Source organism: Brachycentrus maculatus, unplaced genomic scaffold (assembly GCF_059751285.1).
Source record: "Brachycentrus maculatus isolate JH-2025_06_01 unplaced genomic scaffold, ASM5975128v1 h1tg000037l, whole genome shotgun sequence".
Taxonomy (NCBI): domain Eukaryota; kingdom Metazoa; phylum Arthropoda; class Insecta; order Trichoptera; family Brachycentridae; genus Brachycentrus; species Brachycentrus maculatus.
This window is the reverse complement of record NW_028280791.1, coordinates 785,734-812,115: the sequence shown is the minus strand read 5'-3', so window position 1 is coordinate 812,115 and position 26,382 is coordinate 785,734. Positions and strand designations below refer to the sequence as shown.

Sequence of the window (26,382 nt, the reverse complement as noted above, 5' to 3'; positions counted from 1 at the left end):
GGTTTTCTTTTGTTTTGCATCGCGGAAATGGAAAATCGCTCTCCCTTCCTGCTGTCCTATTCCGACGGCCCGTTACTGACGAAACACCAGCGTAAAGCAAGATTCCACCTAAACATCGCAGTCAGCGAGTATCCTAACCGCAGTTGAGAATAAGACATCTGGCAGGGGGGTCTGCTGTGATGTTGCTAGAACAGCGGGGGTCGGGAGACGACGGAGGGGGGATGGAAAGGGTTGTTGTTACTTCGAGCCCTGTCAACAAATTATAATATAAAGTTTTGCACATAGAATTAATGAAAAGCGAGAATTCATGCTTTTGGCGGAATCGTATAGAATTAATTCTACTAGTATTTTTCGTCTATTACAAATTATTTTAACAACCAAATTAAGTCTTTTTTACTAATATATCGAAGCAATAAATATTTTATTGACTTCCTTTTTTATGGCAATGATTTATTATTAACGATATTACAGTGTTTTTTTTACTTGCTTTTCTCCTTTTTTGTTTCGCATTAAAGAAGATTTTTTTTTATTTCATTAATAAATAATTTGTAAGGTTTAATTACATTCCAAAATTTTGTATTCCTAATAAATACACCAATTGACAAATCAGTATAAATCCAATTTTCTTTCAGTTAAAGTTTATTCTTATTATTATTATTTTATTTACAAATGTTATTTACGGTAGTATGGACATGTGGAGCGAATGGATAGCGAGAGAATGACTAAGAAAATATGTATATGTGACGAATGTGAGCGGGAAAACAGAACGAGGACGACTGAAAAAGACTTGGCACGATCAGATCAATCAGAACCTTAAATCTGGTGGCGTCAAAAGTCTGCGTAATCGGAGGGTATGTATGACTAGATGTATGGATGTGAAGGAGGCGAAGAGTGTATGTCAGGACAGAATACGTTCCATCCTTTCTGCCTACCCCTGCGGGGAAACGGCGTGACGGTAGTAGTAGTAGTATTTACAACTGTTTTCGTTGTGTACTATTTACAATTTTTCATTTATTTTAAATGAAACATAAATTCTTTAAATTGTATTCGTTTACTTAGATGAAAAACAGTATAAATATCAGGTTTCTGCTCTAGATAGTACCTTAAATAGATCGGATAACTTTAATTTGTACATTGTTTCAATTAATTCGTTATACTTATCAATTAAAAAACGTTGAGAGATTTGTAGACATCAGTACAACTCGGCCTTGTGGAATTAAATTGATATTTTCTTTCTCAACAATGTGTACTTTAATTTCCATCCTTCTCGCGGAAAGGAAAGGTATTTCAAAAATCGCTAGACAATTAGAAGTCTGTCAGGCAAAGGAAATGTTGATTTGTTCTCACAATGCTTTACTTCTGCCCCTCTCTCTAACACCCCTACAGGGGAGGGGGTGGCGCTCTCGTGATGCGAATCCAATTTCTCTCAAGGGCTGCTGACAATAAAACAAACTTTACTCTAAAAACGCATGCCAACCTTTACAATAATTTACAATCATTCCGGAATTGACTTTCTCTCTCTCGTATTATTTAAACACTTTATTCCTCGTCTTGTTTATGGCCTATTTTAATTTCAGTCATAGTTTTCCATTTTACTATCAGCTTTTTCCGACTTTCCGACCTAGGACTTCCGGCATTACTCGCTAGCATTCATTTTTTTACTAATTACAAAATCATCAATATCAAACCCTCATCAGCACCAAATGGTGCATAGGGCACTGCATCATGTCGACGCAGTGTTATCTTGATCGTTACCACATGAAGTTAAGGTGATCAGCTCTCCGCTTCGGGTACCAGTCAAGGGTGATATTGAATAAATATTAGAGTGAAAAAAACAGTAATATTTATTTCACCCCCCTGGAAATCGAACCTGATGTAAACGAATGATCAAATTATATTATAACGAACTGGTCAAATTATAAGCTAAAATAATAAAAATGAAAATGATATTTTCATGTTTTTTCTCATGTATGTGAATATAATCCAGGATTTGGACCTCACATACTAATGAAAGAGTTTCCGCTTAGTAAAAAGCTTGTTTTCATCTCACCAATAGATGTCCCCAGTGATTCAATAACAATATTTCGAAATTGGATCATATACAATAAATATGACTTTCAAGAATTTGAGTAGTGTGGTTCTCAATAATGGGTAAAATTAGTGAATGTTACACGTGTGTAAAGTGATCACTTAAACCAGCCTATGACGGTCGTCAGCGCCGTAAATGCCCAGACTTATATTCTTCATCTTTGATGAGATGTCAAAAAATTAACAAATGATATGTACAGTTATTTTACCTCTAGTTGTTATGTTGGCTAACTAAATACAAATCGGAGTTAAAATAAATATTAACTTAAATAAAATAAATATGTATTGCATAATATGTATAAAGAAAAATAAATATGAACATTAATAAAATAAAATAAAATAGGTAAATATAAATATATCAGGCCCAGGAAATGTAAATACGTCATAAGTTAGCTACGCCATCAATTAGGATAGCGGTCGTAACAAAACTGTACATTACCTTAATTGATAAGATTACGGACGTATTAATTCACGAGGGGTGAATTTTCCCGTAATGATTTCGTAACGCAACCTTAATAAAATAAAAACAGGCTAATTTCCGAAGTTTAGTAAGGCAGGCTTTTTCTTGCACCTCCCTTTGCGGCATTCGCCCGCTCAGGAACTATACGGCCGAGAGACTAATGCGGGGTCTAGCGAACGCAACTTTTCACGCGAACAACAACTACTAATAATTATGTAAATGTATCAGAAGGAAATTGGGGCTTGATTTAAGGGTACCTTATTGAAAATAAAGAGCTAAAATGTTTACAAGATATTTATGTCCACATAGCACGTCACCATGTTTTTTAAACTCTAACTATTGATACAAACCTACAAACTAAAGTCTATAATATTGATGCAAACCAAAATGAATATGAATATTTCAGCCGTATACCTAGCTTTGAGAATAGGTGTCTGCGGAGAATTTTTGGCGGGCGGTGGTTTAACTTTGCGAGGTATGAAGAGATAAGGCGTAGGATGCAGCAAATCTGGGTTACAACTGTTGTCAAAAAGAGGCGATTCAGTTGGCTAGGCCATGTACTCCGCATGCCTCCCGAGAGCCTTAATCAGGCTTGCCTCCTTTACAAGGCATCAGGTTCGCGCCGCCCAGGACGACCACTGCTGACAATTCGTCGACAGTTTTCGTCTGAACTTCGGGACGCGGACCTGACTTGGGAGGATGTGAGGGAGCTGTCAGCCGACAGAAAAGCCTGGAGACAGTTTGTGGACTTCATATGTATGCTCCACATAGGGAGCGGATGTGGTTTAATAATATATAGATTTCAACCACTTGTATTGCATTTTTACTACGAATAATACTACGAAGAATGCGTTTAATTATTAACGTCCGTTTCTTCTGTTTCAGTTTGGGCGAACGAAGGGGACACCGCCTGGGCGGCGGCGGGGGCGGGGGCGGGGGCGCTGGCGCGGGCCGCCGTGCGCGGGGCGCCCCTGCGCCTCGCGTGCTCCGCGCCCGACCCCCGCTCCGCCGCGGCCGCCAAGCCCAAGCACTCCAACGCGCTGGACATCGGCTCCGCGCGCGCGCCCACCCCGCCGCCGGCGCCCCCGCCGCCCCCCGCCAGGGCGCCGCCCCCGCTGGGCATCCTCAAGGAGGAGGACTTCTACTACGACAGCAACAACGACAGCGAGTTCGCCGAGGGGACCGAGGAGATCGAGCTGTACCCGGACGGCGGCCGCGGCGCGTACGACGACGACCTCGCGGACGACCGAGTAGAGGAAGAGACGGCCAAGAAGAAGAAGAGTAAGAAGAAGCCCGAGACGAAGCGGCTGGAGGGCGGGAAGAAGGGCAAGCCGACGGTGGCGCCGCCGCCGCCGCCGCCGGAGCCGGAGCCGGTGCTGTACGCGTGGTTCCACAACGGCACGGAGCTGGCGGGCAACAGCAGCAAGCGGCGCGTGCTGGAGGACGGCTCGCTGCAGTTCCGCAAGTTCGGCGGGCGGCGCGGCCAGGACGTGGGCCTCTACCGCTGCCTGGCGGCGGGCGCGCACGGCGCCATGCTCTCCACGGCCACCGTACTCTCCTTTGCCAGTGAGTAATTTTAATTTTTTAATGTATTATTATTATTTTATATTTAATATGATTACATTTTTTATACAACTCAATACAATTTCTATACATTTCTACTAAATATAATCTTATAATTTTAGTGATTTTAAAACAAAGTTATATTTTAATTATGAAATGGAAAATCACAAAGTTTTTGCTTCAAATATAAATTATAATCTGTTTTTTTTTTTGCTATTGTAAAAAAATAAGTTGCTCCCATATCGTAGTCATACAGGAGAAAGTGACCAAGTGCATTTTTTTACAAAAACGTAATTATTGACTATTTAATATCTTACTAGCTTAATATTGCCCTGAAAAACATCCCAAAGGATTTTAAACTTGTAAGTACAATATATTGACTTGTTAAAAATGACTAACTGCATTGATGTTTATTTTCTTGCCAAGCAAATGTGACTTAAATGGCCCTCCTGAACATTTTACGTTTTGTTTGTTGGACACTTTCTCCTGTACGAATACGATATACAGTTTTCCAATAAAGCACACGGATTTTGAACAAGAAAAAAATACATTCAAGGTTTTTTTTTAATTTTCATGAACCTACTTTAGATCTATTATGCTTTTGAATAATACACTCATCGAAACTTCTTACATAATTATCTTTAAATCTGTGTATTTAGTCTTGTTTTCGAGGCAGACTTCCTTCCATATCGTACGTTTTTACGTACGCCCTTTTAAGAATTCGCGTGATCGCGTAATCTCTTACCAGCACCATCGAGTATTGAGCAGTGAAAAGTTAGACTCCAAACGGGCGCGCTTCAATATTTAATGTGGCCACAATCATAATAGTATTTTATGTCCACCTTTGGACGTGTTTTCCCGTCCAGTATGATCCATTTGCCCGATGAATATCCCCTCCGGCCGGTCGTAAGTCGTAACGGGGGTCAAGCTCTGAGCTTTATTTGCTTTTTTATCATCCAAATCAAAGTACGATCGTGTTGATATTTTATTCTATTACTTTACTTTTATTATTTGAGGTTCGTGATATTGATTCTCTCAAGTTTGCGGAGCTAGTTCTATTAATGGCAGGCGCCGTGGCGTAGTTGGGTAGACGCTCGACTGCAAAACGGGCTTTACGGGTTATTCCTTTTGAAAAAATGTAAAATATTTATACATAAATAAAATGACTAATAATGGCATAGAGAAACGGATAAACAACTAAAATACACAAAATAAACCAGCCTATGACGGTCGTCAGCCCCGTAAATGCCCAGACTTCCATATTCTTCTTCATCTTTGATGGGATGTCAAAAAATTATATAAAATACACAAATTGCAATTGGGGATAACGACACATGCCTCTATGATACGCTCGAAAAAAATACAAGTGAGATTTTAGTCTACTGGTTTCAAAATGTCGTCGTCTCTTCTTCAGGACAAACACTACAGTAGCATGCAAATCATGTTTTAGAACTCTTTTCTTATTTGTGTTAGTAAAAATATGTGCTGTAATTACGTCAATCTTTATGGCCAATAACAACAAGAAAATGTATCATATTTTAAAAAATTATTTTAAAATGTAACCTGTACCGAGAAAAATGACGGTAATCATTTATAAAAAAAATATGTGAGTATCCGATTAGATAGGGGATTGAAATAGATATTGTTGATGAATCCTGCACTTAAATTTGCTGAAAATAAACCATTTATACATTCAACTAACTCAACATAAGGTCAAGTTCGATCAATCCATCAACCACTTTCCGGATATTTCAGACACAGACATACGGAAGGATATGAGGTTTTTATATATTATATGTAAAGATATATATATATATATATATATATATATATATATATATATATATATATATATATATATATATATATATATATATATATATATGTATATATATCTTTACATATAATATATAAATATTTTCCAAAAATACAATTTTTACATCTGTAAGCATTAAAAATATATTTGTTGCAGGTATAAGTCGCGAGTTTGCCAAGTTCCCAGTCGGGCGGAATGTTTCCGAAGGAGATGCCTTTCAGTTTTCCTGCGACATCCAGTCCAACCCTCCGGCCAACATTACGTGGCAGAAAAATTCACAACTTTTACCTGAAAATAAAAGGTATGAAAATAATATCCATCGGATGCAGACATGCTCCAAAAATGTTTACATTTAACCGTAATCATCAAAAATAATTGAGGCGTTCCTTAGTAAGTCAAGTTTTTTAGATTTTCATTTTATTTGTATTAACACACTTCGGATAGGAAAGGGTCGATTGATGCTTAAGGATGGGAAGGGTTTTTTACCTTTTGCGCCGGCCTCATTTCAATGAAAGAATAGAAGGAATTTTCCAGTGTTTTTATATGAACTTTATATACCAATTTCTTAATTATAGTCTTAACTACATTTACATAATTATCAAATCCCTTCGCCAGCGGTCCGCAGGCGTAAAAAAATACCCGTCCGAATGTGTTGATAAACATATCAGTTCTATTCCATCACGAGAAATTCAAACGAAAGTATTCGGAATTTCCACAATGTTGAAAAAAACAAACTCAAACCAGAGTCCCTTATTCTTCTCAAAAAAATCTTGTAATTTCTGAGAGATATCTGTAATTTCTATTATCTTGGCATTGTATGTATAAAAGAACACAATATCTTAATACTCTAATTTCTGGTTTTGTACAATATGTAATTTATTAAAAGATTTTCAATGATTCTTTTTAATTTTAATTTTAGGTATTACTTTCTCACTACTGGGTCCTTGCTCATAACCAATGCTCAGAAAGAAGATAGCGGCGATTACAGGTATGAATGACCACTAGTATTTATAATAAAGTAATATCACTTTTTATTAGCAAAAAAATAATAAAAACAAATAATAGTGTGCTTATTAAAAACTGTACAGAAATAAGGAAGGCGATGAAAGATTGTCATGCTTTTGGAAATTCAATGGCCACTAATTATTTCTATTAGATTCATCCCAACGTTAGTGGAAATTTGGACCAGGTAGACAGAACAGAAAACTTGGTTGGACTAGTTTACTTCTTCGGTACCAACTTTTCAAAAACATACATACTCTTTGTAATCTAATGTGTCGCCAACTTACTAAAATTCTGTCCTTTGAAAGTGAATTATGTAAACAACGCTAATAAATGAAACTATTGGTTTTAAAAAGAATTATAAATAAAAGTATGTAGCTACATAAATACCTTTATATGTAGAGTTTTCATTATAGAGTATTTTAAATCTGATATCCATAGTGTGATATACTTGCATCATAAGTTATTGTTATATTTCTCATCCAACATTTTGAAAAATTGGTAAATGTTTTGGTATTTTTATTTTTAGATGTGTTGCTGTGAACTCCTACGTGAACAAGACCAGACACAGCCCGGTGGCTAGTGTGTCCGTGGTGAAATCAACCTTACCAACGTACAAGCTGAGTTTTGTCTCCGAGAATGAAAGCAACGACGATATTTCAAGCGAAGACTCGACCGAGACGATCAGAACCAGAAATGTGTCCGTTCATTACGGGAACAATGTCTCCCTCGGGTGTGCCATCTCGGGGAAGCCCAAACCCAAGGTCATCTGGAACTTTCAATCCGACTCCTCGGAAACGCAGGCCAAAGAGATCAGCTCTATGGAAGTGTTTCGGATAATGAACATCAAGGAAGAGAACAGCGGCCTCTACACTTGCGTCGCGACCAACGATCAACAGACTATTCAACAAGTAAGTCTGCAAGACCTTATTAACCTAGCCGGCTCCAACAGGGGGGTTGAAATCCCCCATATATGTATTTTAATTAGATAATTTTAATATTACAAGAGCTAGCAGTCTGATGATGTCGGTAACGACGAAACCCGGTCGCTGGTCAAATAAAAATAAAGTGGAAAAGCTTAAAATATTGATTTTAATCTAATAATATATTAAAAATGCAATTCCATCACGAAGTGTCAGTGGATAATATAAATCTATTACAAGAGCTACTTACTCCATATTTTTTTTGCAATCTTAAAATTAATATTAAAGAAAATTTTCCCTTTTTTTATTTTTATAATTTCAAATCGTTAAATGTTTCAACATATTGTTTTTGATAAAAAGCACAATCTGTCGGCACCGCGAATTCTGTATATTTATAAATTATAACTAGTTTACATAATCCACAGCAGAGTGGGATGCAAATTCAACTAATATTTCATATCAGAGAAGAAGGATCATGATTTAAATTTAGTTATTTAAACTCACATACATACCTATATTATTTATATTTTATCACACAAAGTTACAAAGTAAAATGGATAAGTTTAATGACAATTATATGAAAACAACTCACAGTTATAAGGGAGAATGGGAAGCCAGAAAAGCATGTTTTTAGAGGTATACTTCTTAACGGAACCCTCTGCAGACGATCTACATCTTGTTGGTGATCATCTATCATAAGCGCTCTTCTTCCTTCATCATTATTCTTAAATTTTGTCTCAGAAAAGAACATATTTTTAAACACATTGTGATTTTTCACTTTAATATTTATCAAATATTATCTTGGACTGGATCCAGGGATGATCACTTTTCTTTTATGTATTTAACGTTCAAGATAACACTGCTTATATGCGATGCAGTGCCCTTTACATCATCGGGTGCAGATAACGGTTAGAAGAAGAAGAAGAAGAATTTATAGAATATAAGACACCATTTAGAGTTCCAAAAAGATGTAAGAAAAAAAATGTCACTGTTCATTCAAATTAATTATACCGTTTTGAACACATTATGCAAAATTACTTATCTAAGTGTTTTATTTTAAAAATAATAAATTTATCTTGGTTAAGAAATTATCCATATCTGTAAAAAAAATGTATTTAGATACCGCTTTAAAAATACAGGAATATGTTTTTCTTGGTTAGATTTAATTTTTTTTTATGGAAAAATATACATTATACATTATGTATGCATAACTTTTTTTGATTTTTAAATTTTTCTTTATTTTAAATTCTTTTGCATTACATAACATACATTCAAATACAAAAAATATTAATAAAATATAAATACGAATACAAAAAAAGGTCCCACAAAGCCATGGCCTGTGTGTGGGTATACAATATAATTTAGTCACAGTAAAGGGTATAAGGGTATAGGTATTATAAGTAGAACTAGAATAATAGTGTTAATATAAAATACCAAAAATATTTGACTAACTTGACTCTGCATTATTTTATTTTTAAAACATTACTTCTCATTTGTTCAGGCTTACCGGGTGTCTGTATTGTTGGCGCCCTTTCTCAAGCAAACTCCTACGTCCGAACACACCCCAATCGCCAAGACGGTGAGGTTCAACTGCTCCGCCGGCGGCAGCCCGCCCCCCCGCATCGTGTGGTACAAGGACGGGCGTCCGCTCAACATCACGGGCCGGGTCAAGCTCAAGTCGCAAGACAAGAAACCCCCGGAGCTCATTGTCAGCGATACCATCAGCTCCGATAGAGGTAAAGTTGTTTGTGTCCCACCTCGAGGGACTAGTACAAATTCCAAGTGGCTTGTAGTGTAGTACAAATTCCCGGTGACCCTATGGGCCATCCCGTTGGGAGTGTTTGTCTAGACTCTAGACATAAACAGGGTTATATAATCAAATAACAACTAAATTATTTTATAATTAAAATATAACTTTGTTTTAAAATCACTGTAAACTTAATTGTGATTTTAAAACAAAGTTACATTTCAATTATAAAATGGAAAATCACAAAGTTAGAGCTTCAAATATAAATTATAACTAAATTATTGTTTCCACATAAATTTATGAGGTAAATACTATATATGTAGTTGTTATTTTATTACATAAAATGCAGTTCCACCAAGAAATGTCAGTACAAAAAGAAATATAGTACAAAACAGAAATCATTAAGATGGAAATTTGAAGATTAGACATTTACAGCGGTTACGACTTGTCATTGTTAAATCCTGTATTTGTGTACAAAGATTTAAATGCACGCAAAATATTGTTAAGAGGATGTTGATTGGTAATTAATTTTTTTATAAACGGTACAAAAAAAATATTAAATACTATGTAATATGTGAAAAAAAAATTATGCAATTAATTTTTTTATTTATTACTATATATGTAAAAGTATTATATTCTACCGCACTTACATACCTATTTAGCATACCATTTTAGCACGGTGTTTTTTGTGGGTTTTCTTAACACATTTTGGACGGGTGTTTTTTACGTCTATGGACCGCTGGCGACGGGATTTGATAATTATATACATATAGTTGAGACTTTAACAAAGAGATTGGTATATAATATTCATATAAAAACATTGGATAATTCCTTCTTTTCTACCTTTGAAAAGAGGCTGACGCAGAAGGTAAAAATACCCTTCCCGCCCTTCAGCATCAATCGACCGAACAGGTAGAAATACCTTTCCCGTCCTAAGTGTGTTAAGATCATTGTATGATATGTCATTAGGTCATACAGAATACATTAGTTGTATAAAAATGTAAAAAATATAGATATGGTTGCCATTGAGATTGAAATAAGAGGAGCCAAGACATGAGCGTTGAATTTGTTATTCCAGGGGTGTACCAGTGCATAGCTTCCAATGCGGCCGGTGAGGCCAGCGGCTGGGCCCTGCTGGCGGTGCGCGCCATGAACGTGCCGCCGCCCTCCTTCGTGCGCTGCCGCCCGCGCGCTCGCGACACCGTGCGCATCACCTGGGAGGCGCCGCTCTTCCTGCCCGCCGTCGCCTACACCGTGCACTTCATGCTCGCAGGTCACTTTCACATATAACAATATAAGATCACTCATGCATACACAATACCAGCACTTTCATATAGAACAATGCCACTTATACACACAATTTGCACACAGCCTTTGACTAGCACTTTCACAAATAACAATGCCACTTATACACAATATAAGATCACTTATGCATACACGGTGTTGTGCGAGGTTCCAGAGGAAGCCAGCAGGGGGTCACGATCCTCAGCAATGAGGGAAATGACTGGAGAAGAAGATGGCATACGCAATACTAGACCTTTGACTAGCATTTCCACATTAAACATTGCCACTTATACACAATATAAGATCACTTATGCATACACAGTGTTGTCCAAGGTTCCAGAGGAAGCCAGCGGGGGTCACGATCCTCGGCAATGAGGGAAATGACTGAAGAAGAAGAGAAGACGATGCATACACAACATTAGCCTTTTGACTAGCACTTTCATATATAACAATGCCACTTATACGCAATCACAATCACAATCTCTTATACGTACACAATTCTAGCACTTTCACATATAAAAATGATACTTGTACACAGTAAAAGATCTTTTATGCATACACAATATTAGCCCTTTGACTACCGAAATCCGATATATCGGGTTTCGGGACCCTAGCGAGAAATATCGGGTCCGTCAGATCTGATGTCATGATTTATAAAAGTATCAGATACATTTTGGACAGTATATAAGGGATTCCTTCCTAGTTGTGCAAAAATTTGGGTTTATGTGATTTTTTTAATAAGTTATATATCGATATTTAGAATTGAATGATAATTTATATCCTACAATTAGATGTAACATCACAAAAATTTAAGTTACAAAAATACTTGAGAGAAATGAGAAAAAAAAAAACATTAAATCAATTTTGCTTCCGCGAAAACTTAGTTGTGATATTCTTCAAAAAGATACATTTTTACTTGTCAATGTTAATCAACAATATGCATTAAATTTATACAAATATTGAATAACTAAAAAAAGACTACTCTTTAATGACTCACACCCCTTTCAACACTGGATGTCGAAAATTATGTCGGCGAGTCGTTTGATCTTCAGTGTTATGCGCACGGCGTAAAAAAGAGGTGGACATTAAGCGAGCAGCATTTACTTGTTGGTTGATTTTTTATAACATAATAAATAAATAATAAAACCCTTATCCGCACCCCAATGGTATAACATACATACATTTAATTACCTAAACTCTAAGAGATATTTTCATCTTTTGAAATATAAAATCAGATTTGTTTTAACAATGTTACAGAGTGTTTATAAGTTGTCAAACACATTTTACTTTTGAATTATTTATGTTTAAATCACGGTATTTCTGGCATAGTAATCCCAAAAGTGCTGGTAACCAAAGGGCTAGGTTTGTTGGATATATTACAAGGTTTTACTCGCTTATTTACAAGGTCACTTTTACGCAATTTGTAAATACTTTGCATAATTCAAGGTCGCTTATGCGTAATACAATATCACCTGTATGCATGTTCAATTTTTCAGATGGCGGAGAAGAGCATTCTCAAATTCTTACTTCGAAACAATACGACCTGAGTAAGTTGGAGCCATTCAGGAGTTACGAGTTCTACACCAAGACCTACACCAATCGGAGAGGCGCGAGTGATCAATCTCCACACGTGGTGTGCCATGGACAAGGCGGTATGTTCCCTTATCAAAATTTACACTTTATAAAGTATAGTGTATTATGTTTTACATATTTTAATACCTATTTCTAATAATGAGCCGCTTAGTCTCACAGATATAGTATGAATTTGAAGTATTTTTGTTAATGGTTGGAGCGCTACATGCAGCGCAGTCAAGGGATAACTGGAGAAGAGTCATTGCTTTGACAAGAGTCACAACCCTCAGTAATGAGGAGTAGATGGAGAAAAATAGCCTGGAGAAAATTTAATTAATGATTTATCTTTTTTTCAGTTGACATATTTTTGGCTACTGTTGGGAACAGTTCGATGCACGTATCTTGGAGAGAGAACGCTCCTACCGTGAAGATGTGGCTGGTTCAATGGCGACCCATCGGCCCCAACTCTACTGCTCACAACGTCACCCTGCCGCGCAATGCTTCATCTTACCTCGTGGAAGGTAATCACATTCACCCCACTTCACCTCGGTTTAATCTGCCTAAAGTCACCACACTTGATTATCAATCCACCTGTGCCGATTATCATTTTTAGACGATGGTTTGGTCCTATAGAGGGATAATGAGTTCTTGCAAAGCAATCTGTATAATTTTTTAATATTATTAGTCAATTTTAAGTAATTGAAATTTTTTATTTTAGTTTTATGTAGTAAACACCAGTTTATCTTAATCTTTTGTGACACGTGTTTCGATGCATTCCGCATCATTTTCAAACACCGTATGAAATTAAATAAAAAATGGATAGATTTTACCACAATATGACTGCCGAATCAGTTGATGAAATATTTAAATAATTTGAAATTGACTAATATTGCAAATAAAAATATAATGGCGATCAATTCACCTAGGTTTTAGTAGTTTTTAAACATTTTTATTGCCAAAGTAAGTAAGTGTTTTATAAAAATTTTGATTGCGATGTCGGGATTTATAAATAATTGTACAAAACTGAAAAGAAGTCCAAATATGTGACCACAAATAAAGTTATTTTTAAATAAATTTAAGAGCCCTGAAATTATATGGACAAATGCAACTTTTTATTTTCATTCATTTCCCAAAGTTACAAAAAATATTATAATTTGATTTATTTGCTAGACAGTTTTACTTTTAACGTATCTTAATACTAGTTACGCTGTTCCTCTCCAAAAGTGAGAATAAACTCTTGTGCTCTATATTGTTTATACTTATGAATGATATAATAGTGATATAACCTCTCGTCCATGCTCCTTTAGGATTAATTTTGTTTGATAAGGTTAATTCTTACCTCCCGGAGGTTACGATGCGAATGTGGTTAGAGAGTGATGCATGAATGCAAAGTAGACGAATAATGTTTGCGAAGATCGAGTGGTATGGCATTCTATCCTCCCTGCCTAGCCCTGCGCAATCACCATAAAAATAACATATTAGAAATGTATTTTATAATATAATGCGATTACTAAAATGTTGAAATGGGTATTTTTATAAAAAGAATGGTGGCCAGATAAAGAATCTCTCTTGACACAAGTGGGTGGAATTGTAAAATTTACGAGTCATTACATAATTGGTTTTATTTTCAGATATACAACCATTAAATAAGTACGAGTTCCGAGTTCTGGCCTCTCCCAATGACAAATGGTTGGCTCAGGATCTGGGACTTATCTTGTGGACATCTGCCGCCAATCGGACCATACATTCTTTCAAGGACAAGGGAGCTCCCTTTGGGTACGCCTATTCCCAACAATATATATTGATGATAACAAATATAACAATGACGGTTATATGTATTCATCATAAAACTCTTTTTAAAGAATTTTATTTGATAATTTTACAGTTTATAATTCTTTTTTAAAGGTGGATTAGGATTATTTTACTTTTTTATAATTATATACTGTATTCATTTTTCGTCCGCCTCCGTAGTGTAATGGTTAGCACTCTCGGCTACCGTTCTGGAGGTCCCGGGTTCGTTTCACAAGGGAGGTAGAATAAATATAAGTGATTTTTTCACTGTAATATTTATTCCAAATTACCCCGGACTGGTACCTGAAGTGGAGGGCTGATCACCTTTCCTTCATGTGTTAACGATCAAGATAACACTGCGTTTATATGATGCAGTGCCCTATGCGCCATTGGGGTGCGGATAAGGGTTTGAATGAAGTAATGGATAGATTTTTAACCCTACCATATTTGTAATGGAAAGTATAAACAGCAATTTACTGACTGTTGCTAATAAAAATGAACCGCCAACATATTTAAAAATAATGTTGGTGTAATAGATAGTTATTTTTCCCACCAAAATAGTTGCATACGAACACTCTTTGTTACATACTCTAGTTTGGAATTAAAACATTTGCATACACTAAGTGAAATAACATAGTAAAAATAAACTCGTGATACTTACACGACAAAAATAATGTGACTCATATATTAGATCTCTATAGTTTTCTGGATGAAATAAATATGTAAAAGAAATTTACCTTTCTGGAAGTGTGGACGTAAATGAAGTCAGTGCGAATTTCCTTCAAAGGAATATCGAAATTAATGAATGTCGAAGTCCGTCTGTCAGTTGGTATGATTTAACTTGTAAAGCAATGACATCTGTGGATGTTTGTATGTAATTTGGTCATAATTTAAAATATTTCAAAGAGGTGTTTTATTTAATTAATTTTTTACATAATTTCTCTTTGTAATACATAGATTTCGAAAAAAAAAATTTCATGTAAAAAGAACCCACTCCCCAGAGAAAACCGGACATCAATTGTTGTACTCCCAGAAAGGTTAATATTTTTTTTATTTATCATGTGTGAAAAAGTTTGTGCCTGTTAAAAAACTACAGGGTTAATTTGGGTCAAGATGTAATTTACATGATAGGGGCTGACTTTAATGACATGTTTAGTCACTTTGCCATCCTACAGCTGTCATGGGTTTGTAGATGAGACAATCCCGTTATAAAGGTTCAGTAAATTTCATCAAAATAAAACTGCGTCCGTTTGCAACAGGCCGCATCTGGAGGAGCTGGACGTGAGCAGTCAGAAGCAGCTGGAAGGGGAGGAAGAGGAGGAAGAGGAGGGCGGGGAGTGGGCGGGTGGCGGCAGGGCCCTGCGGCCTGCATGGGTGCGCGCGGAGGCCACGGGCGCGCGCTCTGTCAACGTGTCGTGGCGCTGCGATGCGGCCGAGGCCAGTCAGGACGGCTACTTCTTCATCCTGTGCTACATGCGGCTGCCGGAGGGTGATGTCGACCCGGCCTCTCCCACCTACCGGGAGAGGTGCATCGAGAGGTAAGCCCGCTACAGCTCTAGGCAGGTCGCAGTGCAACCTTAAGGTGGGGACTGACCGGAGTCATTTCGTCGTAATGTAACACGTTACGCCAGCATACCAGCATTTGCATAGTCAGTACAGCATTCCGAGCGCTCCATCCGAAGTCGTATGCTCACCGCGAATGACGTTACGACGTTACGTTACGACGAAATGCTTCGGTCATTCCCCACCTTTAGAATAGGAAATTAGTTTGAAAATCACTCTAGACTCTAAAAATCACTTTTTGATTTTAACATTTAATATATAAATTAAAATAAAGTTCTACAAATTAAACGCCAAATCTATAAATTTGAATGGGTAATTATCATTTGGAGGGAATGCGGATTTAACATAGTCTAGATAATAATAACCTTAAAGGCTGGGGAATGGCCTCAGTGGTATATTCTGTGCTGGACAGAACATTCCTATAAAATGCTGAGAAAAGCCAACCTTCAGGCCCTTAGTGACCGTAGACCCCTAGCAAGCCCTTCTTCCCACGTCCCCGTCGTAGGTCCTGGTAATGCAGTCAGAGCCTTTGGCGAAAACTGTAGCTAACGGGAAGAGGACGAAAGGCGATTGTCTGGCGCCTAATAACGAGACCCCCCCCAGCTAAGGGAAGGAATACACCCCTACAGAAAAACCAGGATGAGCCATCCTTCAGGGCACCTGCCCAGGCCTCGAGAGCGCAGGGTTAATCACCCGGTCTCTTTAAATAAACATGATTACGATACCAACAACAAGTCAGCCTCGGACACAAACACCTGACTCACGGCCCGGCAAACGTAAAAAGGATAATGTTAAAGATAAGGAATTACTCTCCAACAGTGCAACGCTTCACGTTGGCACATATAATGTGCGAACCATGCGCACTCCTGGAAAAGACCTGCACGCTACTCGCATCATGAAGATGTACAAATTGGACATCCTGGGACTGAGCGAGACGCGATGGAAAGGCTCAGGAAAGAAACTGCTGGAGAAACACACAATCATCTATTCAGGACAAGAGCAGTACCATCGACAGGGAGTGGCACTTATAATGACAGAAAAAGCGGCTCGCTGCCTCCAAAAATGGGAACCAATTTCTGAAAGAGTTTTACGCGCAACTTTCAAAACCACAAATAGCTCTGTAACCATACTCCAATGCTATGCCCCCACAGAAGATGCCGACGATCACGTTAAAGATGCTTTTTACGACTCTCTGCACTCCGCAATATCCTCGGTCCCGAAAAGGGACCGCGTCATTGTAATGGGAGACCTTAACGCAAGAGTCGGCACCAACGTAGCACTCGGTCCAACAGTGATGGGTAGCCACGGCCTCGGTTGCATTAACGATAACGGTGAGCGGCTCATCGAACTCGCAACCTTAAATGAGCTCTTAATAGGTGGTACAATTTTTCCTCACAAAAATATCCACAAGTATACTTGGACTTCTCCCGATGGCAATACAAAAACGCAGATTGACCATTTTCTTTACACTGCAGCCCATCGTAGAGAACTCCTAGACGTCCGCACATACAGAGGCGCCGATATCTATAGTGATCATGAGCTACTCACAGGCAAAATAAGGCTGAAATTAAATCGCACTGCCAAGCCAAAGAAGAGGAGTCAGGTCAACATCGATAAGCTGAAGGAGACAATGTCCTGGCTTAACTATGATATCGCCGTCAGGGAGGGACTCGAGCAGCAACATTCCGATGATAATGACCCTATCGAAAGCACATGGCATAACATCAAAACAGCCATAGTTACGTCAGCTCAAAGGGTTCTCGGAATGAAGCCGTCAAATCGACCCAAATGGATGTCGGATGAAACGTGGGAATTAATAGAAGAAAGGGCCAACATAAAACTCTTAAAAGATGCGGAAACTGACCAGGGTAAGCTCCAAAGTCTCCGAGCGCAATATAAATGGAAGCACCTGGCTGTCAAAAGATCCGCAAGGCGGGATAAACGCCGTTCCCTGGACACACAAATAGCAGCAGCCGAACAAGCAGCCCGTAGAGGTGATACTTCTAAGCTTTTTAAGATTACGCACCAAATCTGTGGTAAGCGGCCCCCGACCGCAGGCCCAGTTCATGGCCCGAGCGGCCAAATCGAGTCTGAGCCCGATTGCGTGAAAAGCATATGGAGAGATCACTTCTGCCGCGTGCTAAATCGTCCACCCCCCTTAGACCCCCTCCATGTGCCCTCAGTTTCTGCCCAACTGAACATTCCGCGAGCACACGATATTTCGCAAAGCACTCCAACGCATACTGAAATTATATCAGCTATTAAAAAGCTGAAAAACGGAAAGGCGCCTGGTGTCGACGAAATACATCCGGAATACGTCAAGAGTGACATGGACGCTCTCCTCGACCCCCTGTATCACCTACTTTCTAAGGTATGGGAAGAGGAAAGGTGCCCGAAGGATTGGGTAAACGGGGAAGTTATAGCCCTCCACAAAAAGGGTGATCCGCTGTTGTGTGATAACTACCGTGGCATTACTCTTTTAAGCGTTCCTGGAAAAATTCTGGCACAAATAATTTTGGCAAGAATCCAAAAACCAATAATGCGAGTCCTCAGAGAGAACCAAGCGAGCTTTCTACCAGGCAGGGCGTGCGCTGACCATATACATAACTTACGATGCCTGTTACAGCAAAGTAACGAATGGAACTGCGCCCTTGCCTGCTGTTTTGTAGACTACAAAAAAGCTTTCGACAGCCCGCATAGGTCTTCTCTTTGGAATATCATAGAAGCATATGGAGTTCCTGTCAAAATTGTGGCCATTATCAGGGCGCTTCACACTAACAGCGAATGCTGCGTTAGAATAGATGATGTGTGCAGTGAACCATTTGAGGTCTCTACTGGGGTGAAGCAAGGCTGTGTACTAGCCCCATTTCTCTTCATCATCATGTTTGACTTCATCCTACGAATGTCAATTCCACCGGATCGAGGAATTGCAGTGAGTCCTGCTCAGAAATTATGCGATTTAGAATATGCGGACGATGCAGTTCTAATAGATACATCGATCGGAGCCCTGCAAGATATAATTGACTCCCTTCAAATAAACTCCGCTCGGTTAGGCCTAAGAGTGAACGCCAAAAAGACCAATGTCATGTGCAACTCAGCCTGTCCGGACCGAGATCAACATCTTACTTGTGAGGGACGAGCGCTCGTTCGAGTCGACACCTTCAGATACCTTGGAACACTCATGGTGGAGGATGGTAGTGTCCAGAAGGAACTGAATGTACGGCTCGGAATGGCAGGAGCTATATTCAATAAAATGCGCAATGTCTGGGACTCACTGCTTTACTCGACAAAAACCAAGTGTCGTCTCTTTAACGCCTGCATCCTCACAGTGTTGCTGTACGGATGTGAGTCGTGGCACCTCACCAAAGCTCAAAGCAAGAAACTAGCAAGTTTTGAAAATAGATGCCTGAGGCGAATACTGGGTATAAAGTGGTATGACTTCGTCAGGAATGACGATGTGAGGAGAAGAACTCAACAGCCCCTCATACTGGAAGTCCTGAAGAGAAGAAGGTGGACATGGTTGGGACATGTCCTTAGAATGCCACCTGAGGGCATCAACCCCTCATGTCTCTTCTTCCAACCCCGAGGATTCCGGCGCCCCGGAAGGCCGCTGACGACCATTCACTGACTATACTCAGCGGAACTTCGAGACGCCGGACTGACCTGGGAGAAAGCCAAGGAGATGGCGCGTGACAGAGTGACTTGGAGACGACTCGTGTTGGCCATATGCTCCACCTAGGGAGCGAACATGGAAAAAGAAAGAAAGAAGATAATAATACCTAATACTCAAAAAAAAATATTAAATATGTAATTCCTTCTTTTCTGACTTTGAAATGAGGCCGACGCAGAAGATAAAAATACCCTTCCTGTCCTTATGCGAAAATCTTTAATTCAGTTATAATTGAATATAGCTAATGTCCCAGTTGGTACATATTTCTTGTATGGTTACAGCCTCAATAGCTGGACGGAGATTATGGGGTTAGATCCGGGAACACTGTACGGCTTCAAGGTCCAAGCTATCATGCAAAACCAGAGGAGGAGGGGCCCCTTCAGTGAAACTACCGAATGCCGCACAAAACACGAACGTATGTTATACATTATTTTTCTTTCTTAAAAACAATGAAATTCCAAAAAAATAATTGATCAAACTCGTAACACAGTATGCGCGAGATCACTTTAACCATCTATGGTGAGATGAGAAAAGCTTTTTATTAAGCAGAAACTCTTCAATTTGTATGTGAGGTCCGAATCCTGGATTATATTCACTTACTTGAGAAACGCCTGAAAACATGATTTAAATTTTTTTTTAGCTTATAATTGAACTAGCTTTAGAACATTTTGAGTGTCCAAAAAATAATGTAATAAATAACTCTCAGTTGGAGATAATCCAGATTTCAAAATGTTGTAGAATAATTATTTAGTTATATAATTATTCCTTACTACATTTTGAAACAATATTGTGAAAAATAATTTGTCACACATAATGAAAAATTGTAAAATGTCAAATACATAGAATTTGACCTGTATCCGGCTCACGGCACACCGATTTCGTATAGTGTAGCGCATTGTTCTGCAAAGTGTGTGCCGCGGCACACTGGTGTGCCATGGTGATTAGTTGGTGTGCCGCGGAAAAAAGTCTAGTTGCTAACACAATTGCTCTAAATTTTGATTGCCTGTGCTTAGTTAAGTAGGCTCACATTTGGCATTAAACATAAAATGTTAAATAGGTTACCATAATATAGTAAATATGCACCTCTGAAATTTCTTAATTTGGTAGGTGTACCTTGAATAGAAAATGTTTGCGGATAGTGAGGATGCCTGTTGACGTTTCAGAATGGAGTTCGGTGACAGACGTGCGGTGGGAGGTGCTGCAGGGGGGCGTGGTGCAGGTGTCATGGGCGCACAAGAGCAGTCCCGGGGAGGCGCTCTACACCGTGTACTACAGCCAGGACCTGCGGGCCCCCCTGCCCAAGTGGGCCTCCAGGAACGTCACCAACTCCACCCAGCTGCAGGTATGGACCGAGCTCTCTCACACACACTCTTGTGGTCCTCCTTCACATTGCCAATTCGCGATTAGTACTAGTTCATTACACATTTTAAAAATGTTTTTCTCAGATACTTGGTGGTACATTTTATAAACTTTGTTTTCAATTACTTTTTATTGGTACTTTAGTACATGTTTAACCCTGATGATGACAAGGTTCTTGTCAAAACCGGTTGGAGAAAAGTACCAATAAAAAGTGGCTTTATATTTATAAAAAGTAGTTTTATTTCATAAAGTTTACTTGTTTTAAGTTGTTTGCGGGTAGTTTTTTCATTAACTCCGACCCTAATTGAGAATGTCAGCGCAAAAGTGGCCTAACCCTCAATTTTTCATATCCTGACTTACCTACTACAAATTATTTAAAGCGTGGCACGGCGGGCCATCAATTTACTGTGGGAAATTCAAATTGTATATCTAAAAAAAAACACCCTATATTATTATTGGCAAATGTATTTCAGTTACCGGAACTAGACACGGACGCCGTGTGCTACGTCATGGTGTCCCTGAGGGGCGAGGAAGGGGGGAAAGTGATCACCATCCCCCCGCGGACCAAGGCTGATGTGGCTGTGGAGAACAACAACTCTGTGCCGCCCGTAGCTGAAAAAGACTCCATCTCAGAACGGAACTTTGGTAAATTCTTTTCACATATAAAACTACATAAATATCATTTTTAACTTCCACGCGCAACGGCGATATGTATTTTGTACACCATATGAAAATGTGATTTAAAAACGGAAAAATGTGAATACACCTAAATGTCACTTTCATTGATCATTGTTGAAGTTGAAATATAACAATTTTGTAATGTTAGCTCTGGTAAGTATCTGAAATTGTGAATACATCGCAAGTAGCCGCCATAGCTGGCGTATTAACACAACCACCCGAAGGACAAATTGCATGCTACTAAAAGGAGATTGGCGGAAACAGTATCAAGACAAGGTACGCAAAGCATGGCACGCACATGTTTGTTGGTGATTTTTATCCCTGTTTTTTTCAGAAAATTAATTACTTCCATCGCTACAAATTAATAATAATAATAATATTAAAAACCCTTATCTGCACCCCAATGGTGCATAGGGCACTGCGTCATATAAACGCAGTGTTATCTTGATCGTTTACACACGAAGGAAAGGTAATCGGCCCTCCGCTTCAGGTACCAGTTCAGGGTAATATTGAATAAATATTACAGTGAAAAAATCACTTATATTTATTTTACCCCCCTTGGGAATCGAACCCTGGACCTCCAGAACGGTAGCCGAGCGTGCTGACCATTACACTACGGAAGCTGACGCAAATTAATAACTGTATATTAAAATAGTTTTATGTAATACGTAATTGTATTACAGAGGAATACAAAAATTCTGAGCTATTATATTTTATACCGATATTCTCGTTATTAAAGACAAATTGCAATAAATATATGTTGCCGAGAAGGAATGGTTAAGGATGCGGTTTACCCACTGAAGAATTCCATACAGATGAACAGGTATACTGATAGTGATGAAATCTTACGGGACTGATTTATTTTAGGAATCACTTTGGGAGTTATTCTGTCGGTTCTGTTTGTGTTCTGCTTTGCAAACGGCATCTTGTGGCAACATCGCAAGATGCGTCGGCAACAGCTGGCAGCCACCCCACCTTCCAACAGGTGAGTTCATTTCAATCCTCAAATCTCATCCACCCTTTCCTGCCAAACGACAACTGATACAAATTAATGCCAATCTCAGTCTTGCCACCATATGTTTTCTTTTTCCATGGGTTTGATTTCTACTGTTTATGTTTAAAATCAATCGGTTGAATTATTTTATTATTATTTTTTTATTTGTTCGGGGATCGGACATTAAAAAAGTATAAAATAAAAAATAGTTACATTAATAAAAATAAATCCAATTCCACAATTCCACATTTATGTTATAATAACTATCAAAAACATTAAGAGATAAAAAAGAAAATATAAAAAAAGTGTGAGTGTGTGTGTGTGTGTGTGTGTGAGTGGAAGGAAGTAAAAGGGTAAGGGTATGCTTTTGCACTATTAAGACATTTGGACGGGTGTTTTTTGCGCTTGCGAAACGCTGGCGACGGGTTTTGATAATTGTGTACATATCTTAAAGAGATTGGTACATAATATCCATATAAAAACATTTAATGTTTAATAAAAACATATTTAAGTATGTAATTCCTTCTTTTCTGACTTTGAAATGAGTTCAGCGCAGAAGGTAAAAATACCCTTTCCGTCCATAAGCATCAATCGACTGAACGGATAGAAATATCATTCTTGTCTATAGTGTGCAAATATTTGAAATGATATTTATTATTTTTTTGCGCATGTATTTCGACTTTGTGTGCTTTTGTGAAGTACTGCGAAAATTTAAATATTTTTTTGAAGATTTGTAATTTTGTATTTTTTTCGTTGCAAAATTTTGTCGCTTGAATTTCAAACTAATGGATCTTTACTATATAACAAAGCTATTTCACCAGTCTGGCATTTACTCTGTTGCACCAGAAAATGGTTGAATATGCTCGGTCTCTTTCTATCTTCTTTAAATTGTATTAGAGGGATAAGGATAGGGATATGTCTTTGTAACTAATCAAGTTTTTTTTTGCTAGGGTTGGCAGAAGAGACTTTGAATGTCAGAAACTGATGGGACAACCGTCGGATATTGACTCAAAGGTAATTCAGCGTTGTTATTTTTATATAAGTGTCGTGTTTATACCGTTAAAGTACACACACTCTAACATCTACTTTCTTCCTTAATTGTTTTGCATGAACAGTGTAAATATTTCCAAAACATAGATGATTATCACACCAAAGTTACGTCACGTTGCTTTTATTCTAATTCTGAACAAATTCTTACACCAACTTTAAGATTCTATAAATATCCTTTTCTGAACACACAATGTAGAATATAATTGTATCTTTCAAAGTACATACACACATATATATTGTTTCTATAAATAATTATGTAAAATTTCTCTTTGAATTATTTTATTTCATGTGCGTATTTTTAATCATTGTTTTTATTTGTTGTTTTTATTTGTTATTATTATTTGTTATTATTGTTTTTATTTGTCACTGTAATTTCTGGCAATGAAAATGTAATTTTATGTTACGTATTTCTAAATTTCAATATTTACTATAGATTTTTTTATGATTATGTAAATACAAATTTTTTATATCATTAATGTTTTAAATATTTAAAAAAATATATTTTAACAATAAAAGCTTGTTAATTTGAAAATGATGAAGCTAACATAAAAAAATCAATTGTGTTTTTCTCATTTTCCATGAAGAGCCCCGGTGTTTTGAGAGCAGTTTGTATTTTTTGATGACAAAGTAATAAAAGCAGCGAATGAAATTGGCAGTCAAATATATTGAATTCATTAAATCGATTAAATAACATTTTTTTTTACGTAAAAAAAAATTTATAAATTTTTTTTCCACTCCTTTCTCATTATTTAATTTAAGAACTTCAGAACGAAGTAGTGTTTTGTAATATTTGTCAAATTATATAAAAATTAGACTATGATTGATGGAATTAAGGAGCTTTTACTGTAATTGCAATGTTCTAGAGTATGTTCATTGCAACTCAAAAGTTGTTGAGAATATGTAACGAGTAAAGACACTTTCATTGCTTACGGGCTACAGTGACCATTATGGTGTTGTGAATATGTAATTGTTTCTCGTTGTGATGTATTGTATATATTTAAGGGTGGAGTGATTTGTATAAATGGTGTTGAGTCAGAGGTGGCCACGGGAAGACAATTTGGCGAACCTCTACTGAATGGTCACATTCGTATTACAGAGAATCCCAGAGTGAGTAAACTTCACCTGTCTTATGCCTCCCTAGTCACTACCTACTTATTTCAAATCTATATTTCCTCCATATCTTCACAAAAATTATTTAATATTGGTGTGATATTTTTAGAATGCTTTGGAAATATATTTTTGATTCACTTTCGAATGCTTCGATGTAAAACTGTCGGATTCGTCAGGACGTTATGTACATATCGTAGTCGTACAGGAGAAAGTGACCAACTACCAAATCGTAAAATGTTCAGGAGGGCCATTTAAGTCACTTTTGGTTGGCAAGAAAATAAACATCAATGCAGTTAGTCATTTTTACCAAGTTAATATATTATACTTCCAAGTTTAAAATCCTTTGGGATATTTTCAGGGCAATATTAAGCTAGTAAGATATAAAATAGTCAATGATCACGTTTTTGTAAAACAATGCACTTGGTCACTTTCTCCTGTATGACTACGATATGCGGGATCGATACCTCAACTCGGCGAAGGATCGAGATTTATTTATTTATTATTAAAGCACGAATATTATTTTCAGTTTAACAAGAAAAGCGTTCCCAACGGTAATTGTCGTCCTCTTCTGGGAAAGGAAGTCACGGGACCCGTATACGACGGGACTCTGGACCTCTCCAGGTACGAAGAGCTGCCCGACGTCACTGCGGAGAGTATCCTGGAGCACTCCGTCTCCGCAGACAACTCTCGCTACCGCGGCTACGAGGGCAGCGACACCATCGTCGTGCAGGCGGACATCACCAACGGGATCCGGGTCGACAGGAATTCCAACTCCGAGGTAGCTAACAGCAAGAGGGCCAAGGAGGGTGACGTCTACGATAACGATACAGTCGCCATTGTGGACGCCAAGTCGGGCGCCATGAACTACAACAAATCGCCGAGCGGCCCCTTGCTGGCGAAGAACAGCTCGACGGTGGACGCGGCGGTCACGCTGGACTACCGGGAGAACGGCAGCGCTCGGCGCATAGCCCCGGCCCTGGGGCCCAACGGGTGAGGCGTCGCCGGGTGACGGGAGAACAGAACTACAGCGGCAGGCGGCCACGAGGGATGTCGGAGTGTACATTTTGTTTCTGCATCGAGCTCTTAGCCGAGAACCCAAATTGTATAGTAATTAATATACCCGTCTTTATTTCCACACCAAATGTGATCCTTTACTTCGGCAATTTTGAACCATTACCTTTTTATTATTTAGTTTATTACTCGTGTGTCCGGTAAGGTATGCGGAGCGTTTACAGTTTACGTAGCTTGGCGAGTGTGCGTCAATAGTCAATGTTAGGTGTTTTAATATCTGGATGTGAATTGTCCGGGTGTCTACTGACACCGTGTCGTAATGTTGGAAGTGTGAATACCTCCGAGTAGTATCCCATGTAATGTTGCCTATCTCCCATTAAGTAGGTAAACGTGTGGCAATATTCTATTGATGTTCAATATGTGAACTTTACATATAAATGTTAAACTCGTGTAGATTTTTTAATAAGAAAATGAAAAAAATCGTCAAAAATGGTTGTATTTTGATATATCTGATATGCAGAAATAAAATTAAGATAAATTTAATACAGGAATTTGGCCTTCTGCGACTAAAAACTAACTTGTGGTTTATTAAGCGTTATTATTTTTCTTTAATCGAGTCTTGAGAAAACATTTCCGGTTTCTATCGTCACGCATGAGAAAGCGTTAATAATAAGATTGAAGTTTGGTGTTAGTTGAATGTC

The 26,382-nt window shown here is 38.1% G+C and overlaps 1 protein-coding gene across 2 annotated transcripts in view; it reads left to right on the top strand.

The window, feature by feature from the left end:
• Positions 1 to 26,161, top strand: part of LOC148312635 (protogenin B-like) — a 168,305-nt gene extending 142,144 nt beyond the window's left edge. The window contains exons 2-18 of one of the 2 annotated variants that reach the window (XM_088275753.1): positions 3,434 to 4,114; positions 6,084 to 6,228; positions 6,847 to 6,915; positions 7,459 to 7,840; positions 9,354 to 9,588; positions 10,678 to 10,872; positions 12,380 to 12,535; positions 12,812 to 12,976; positions 14,087 to 14,231; positions 15,506 to 15,784; positions 19,761 to 19,894; positions 20,643 to 20,821; positions 21,312 to 21,483; positions 22,384 to 22,501; positions 23,461 to 23,524; positions 24,563 to 24,667; positions 25,197 to 26,161. In XM_088275753.1, coding sequence (XP_088131879.1) covers positions 3,434 to 4,114; positions 6,084 to 6,228; positions 6,847 to 6,915; positions 7,459 to 7,840; positions 9,354 to 9,588; positions 10,678 to 10,872; positions 12,380 to 12,535; positions 12,812 to 12,976; positions 14,087 to 14,231; positions 15,506 to 15,784; positions 19,761 to 19,894; positions 20,643 to 20,821; positions 21,312 to 21,483; positions 22,384 to 22,501; positions 23,461 to 23,524; positions 24,563 to 24,667; positions 25,197 to 25,664 — 3,692 coding nt within the window. In that variant the 3' untranslated portion in view covers positions 25,665 to 26,161. The remainder of the gene's footprint in view (positions 1 to 3,433; positions 4,115 to 6,083; positions 6,229 to 6,846; positions 6,916 to 7,458; positions 7,841 to 9,353; positions 9,589 to 10,677; positions 10,873 to 12,379; positions 12,536 to 12,811; positions 12,977 to 14,086; positions 14,232 to 15,505; positions 15,785 to 19,760; positions 19,895 to 20,642; positions 20,822 to 21,311; positions 21,484 to 22,383; positions 22,502 to 23,460; positions 23,525 to 24,562; positions 24,668 to 25,196) is intronic. The other variant, XM_088275759.1, reaches the window with a different exon arrangement.
• Positions 26,162 to 26,382: the final 221 nt, after the last annotated feature.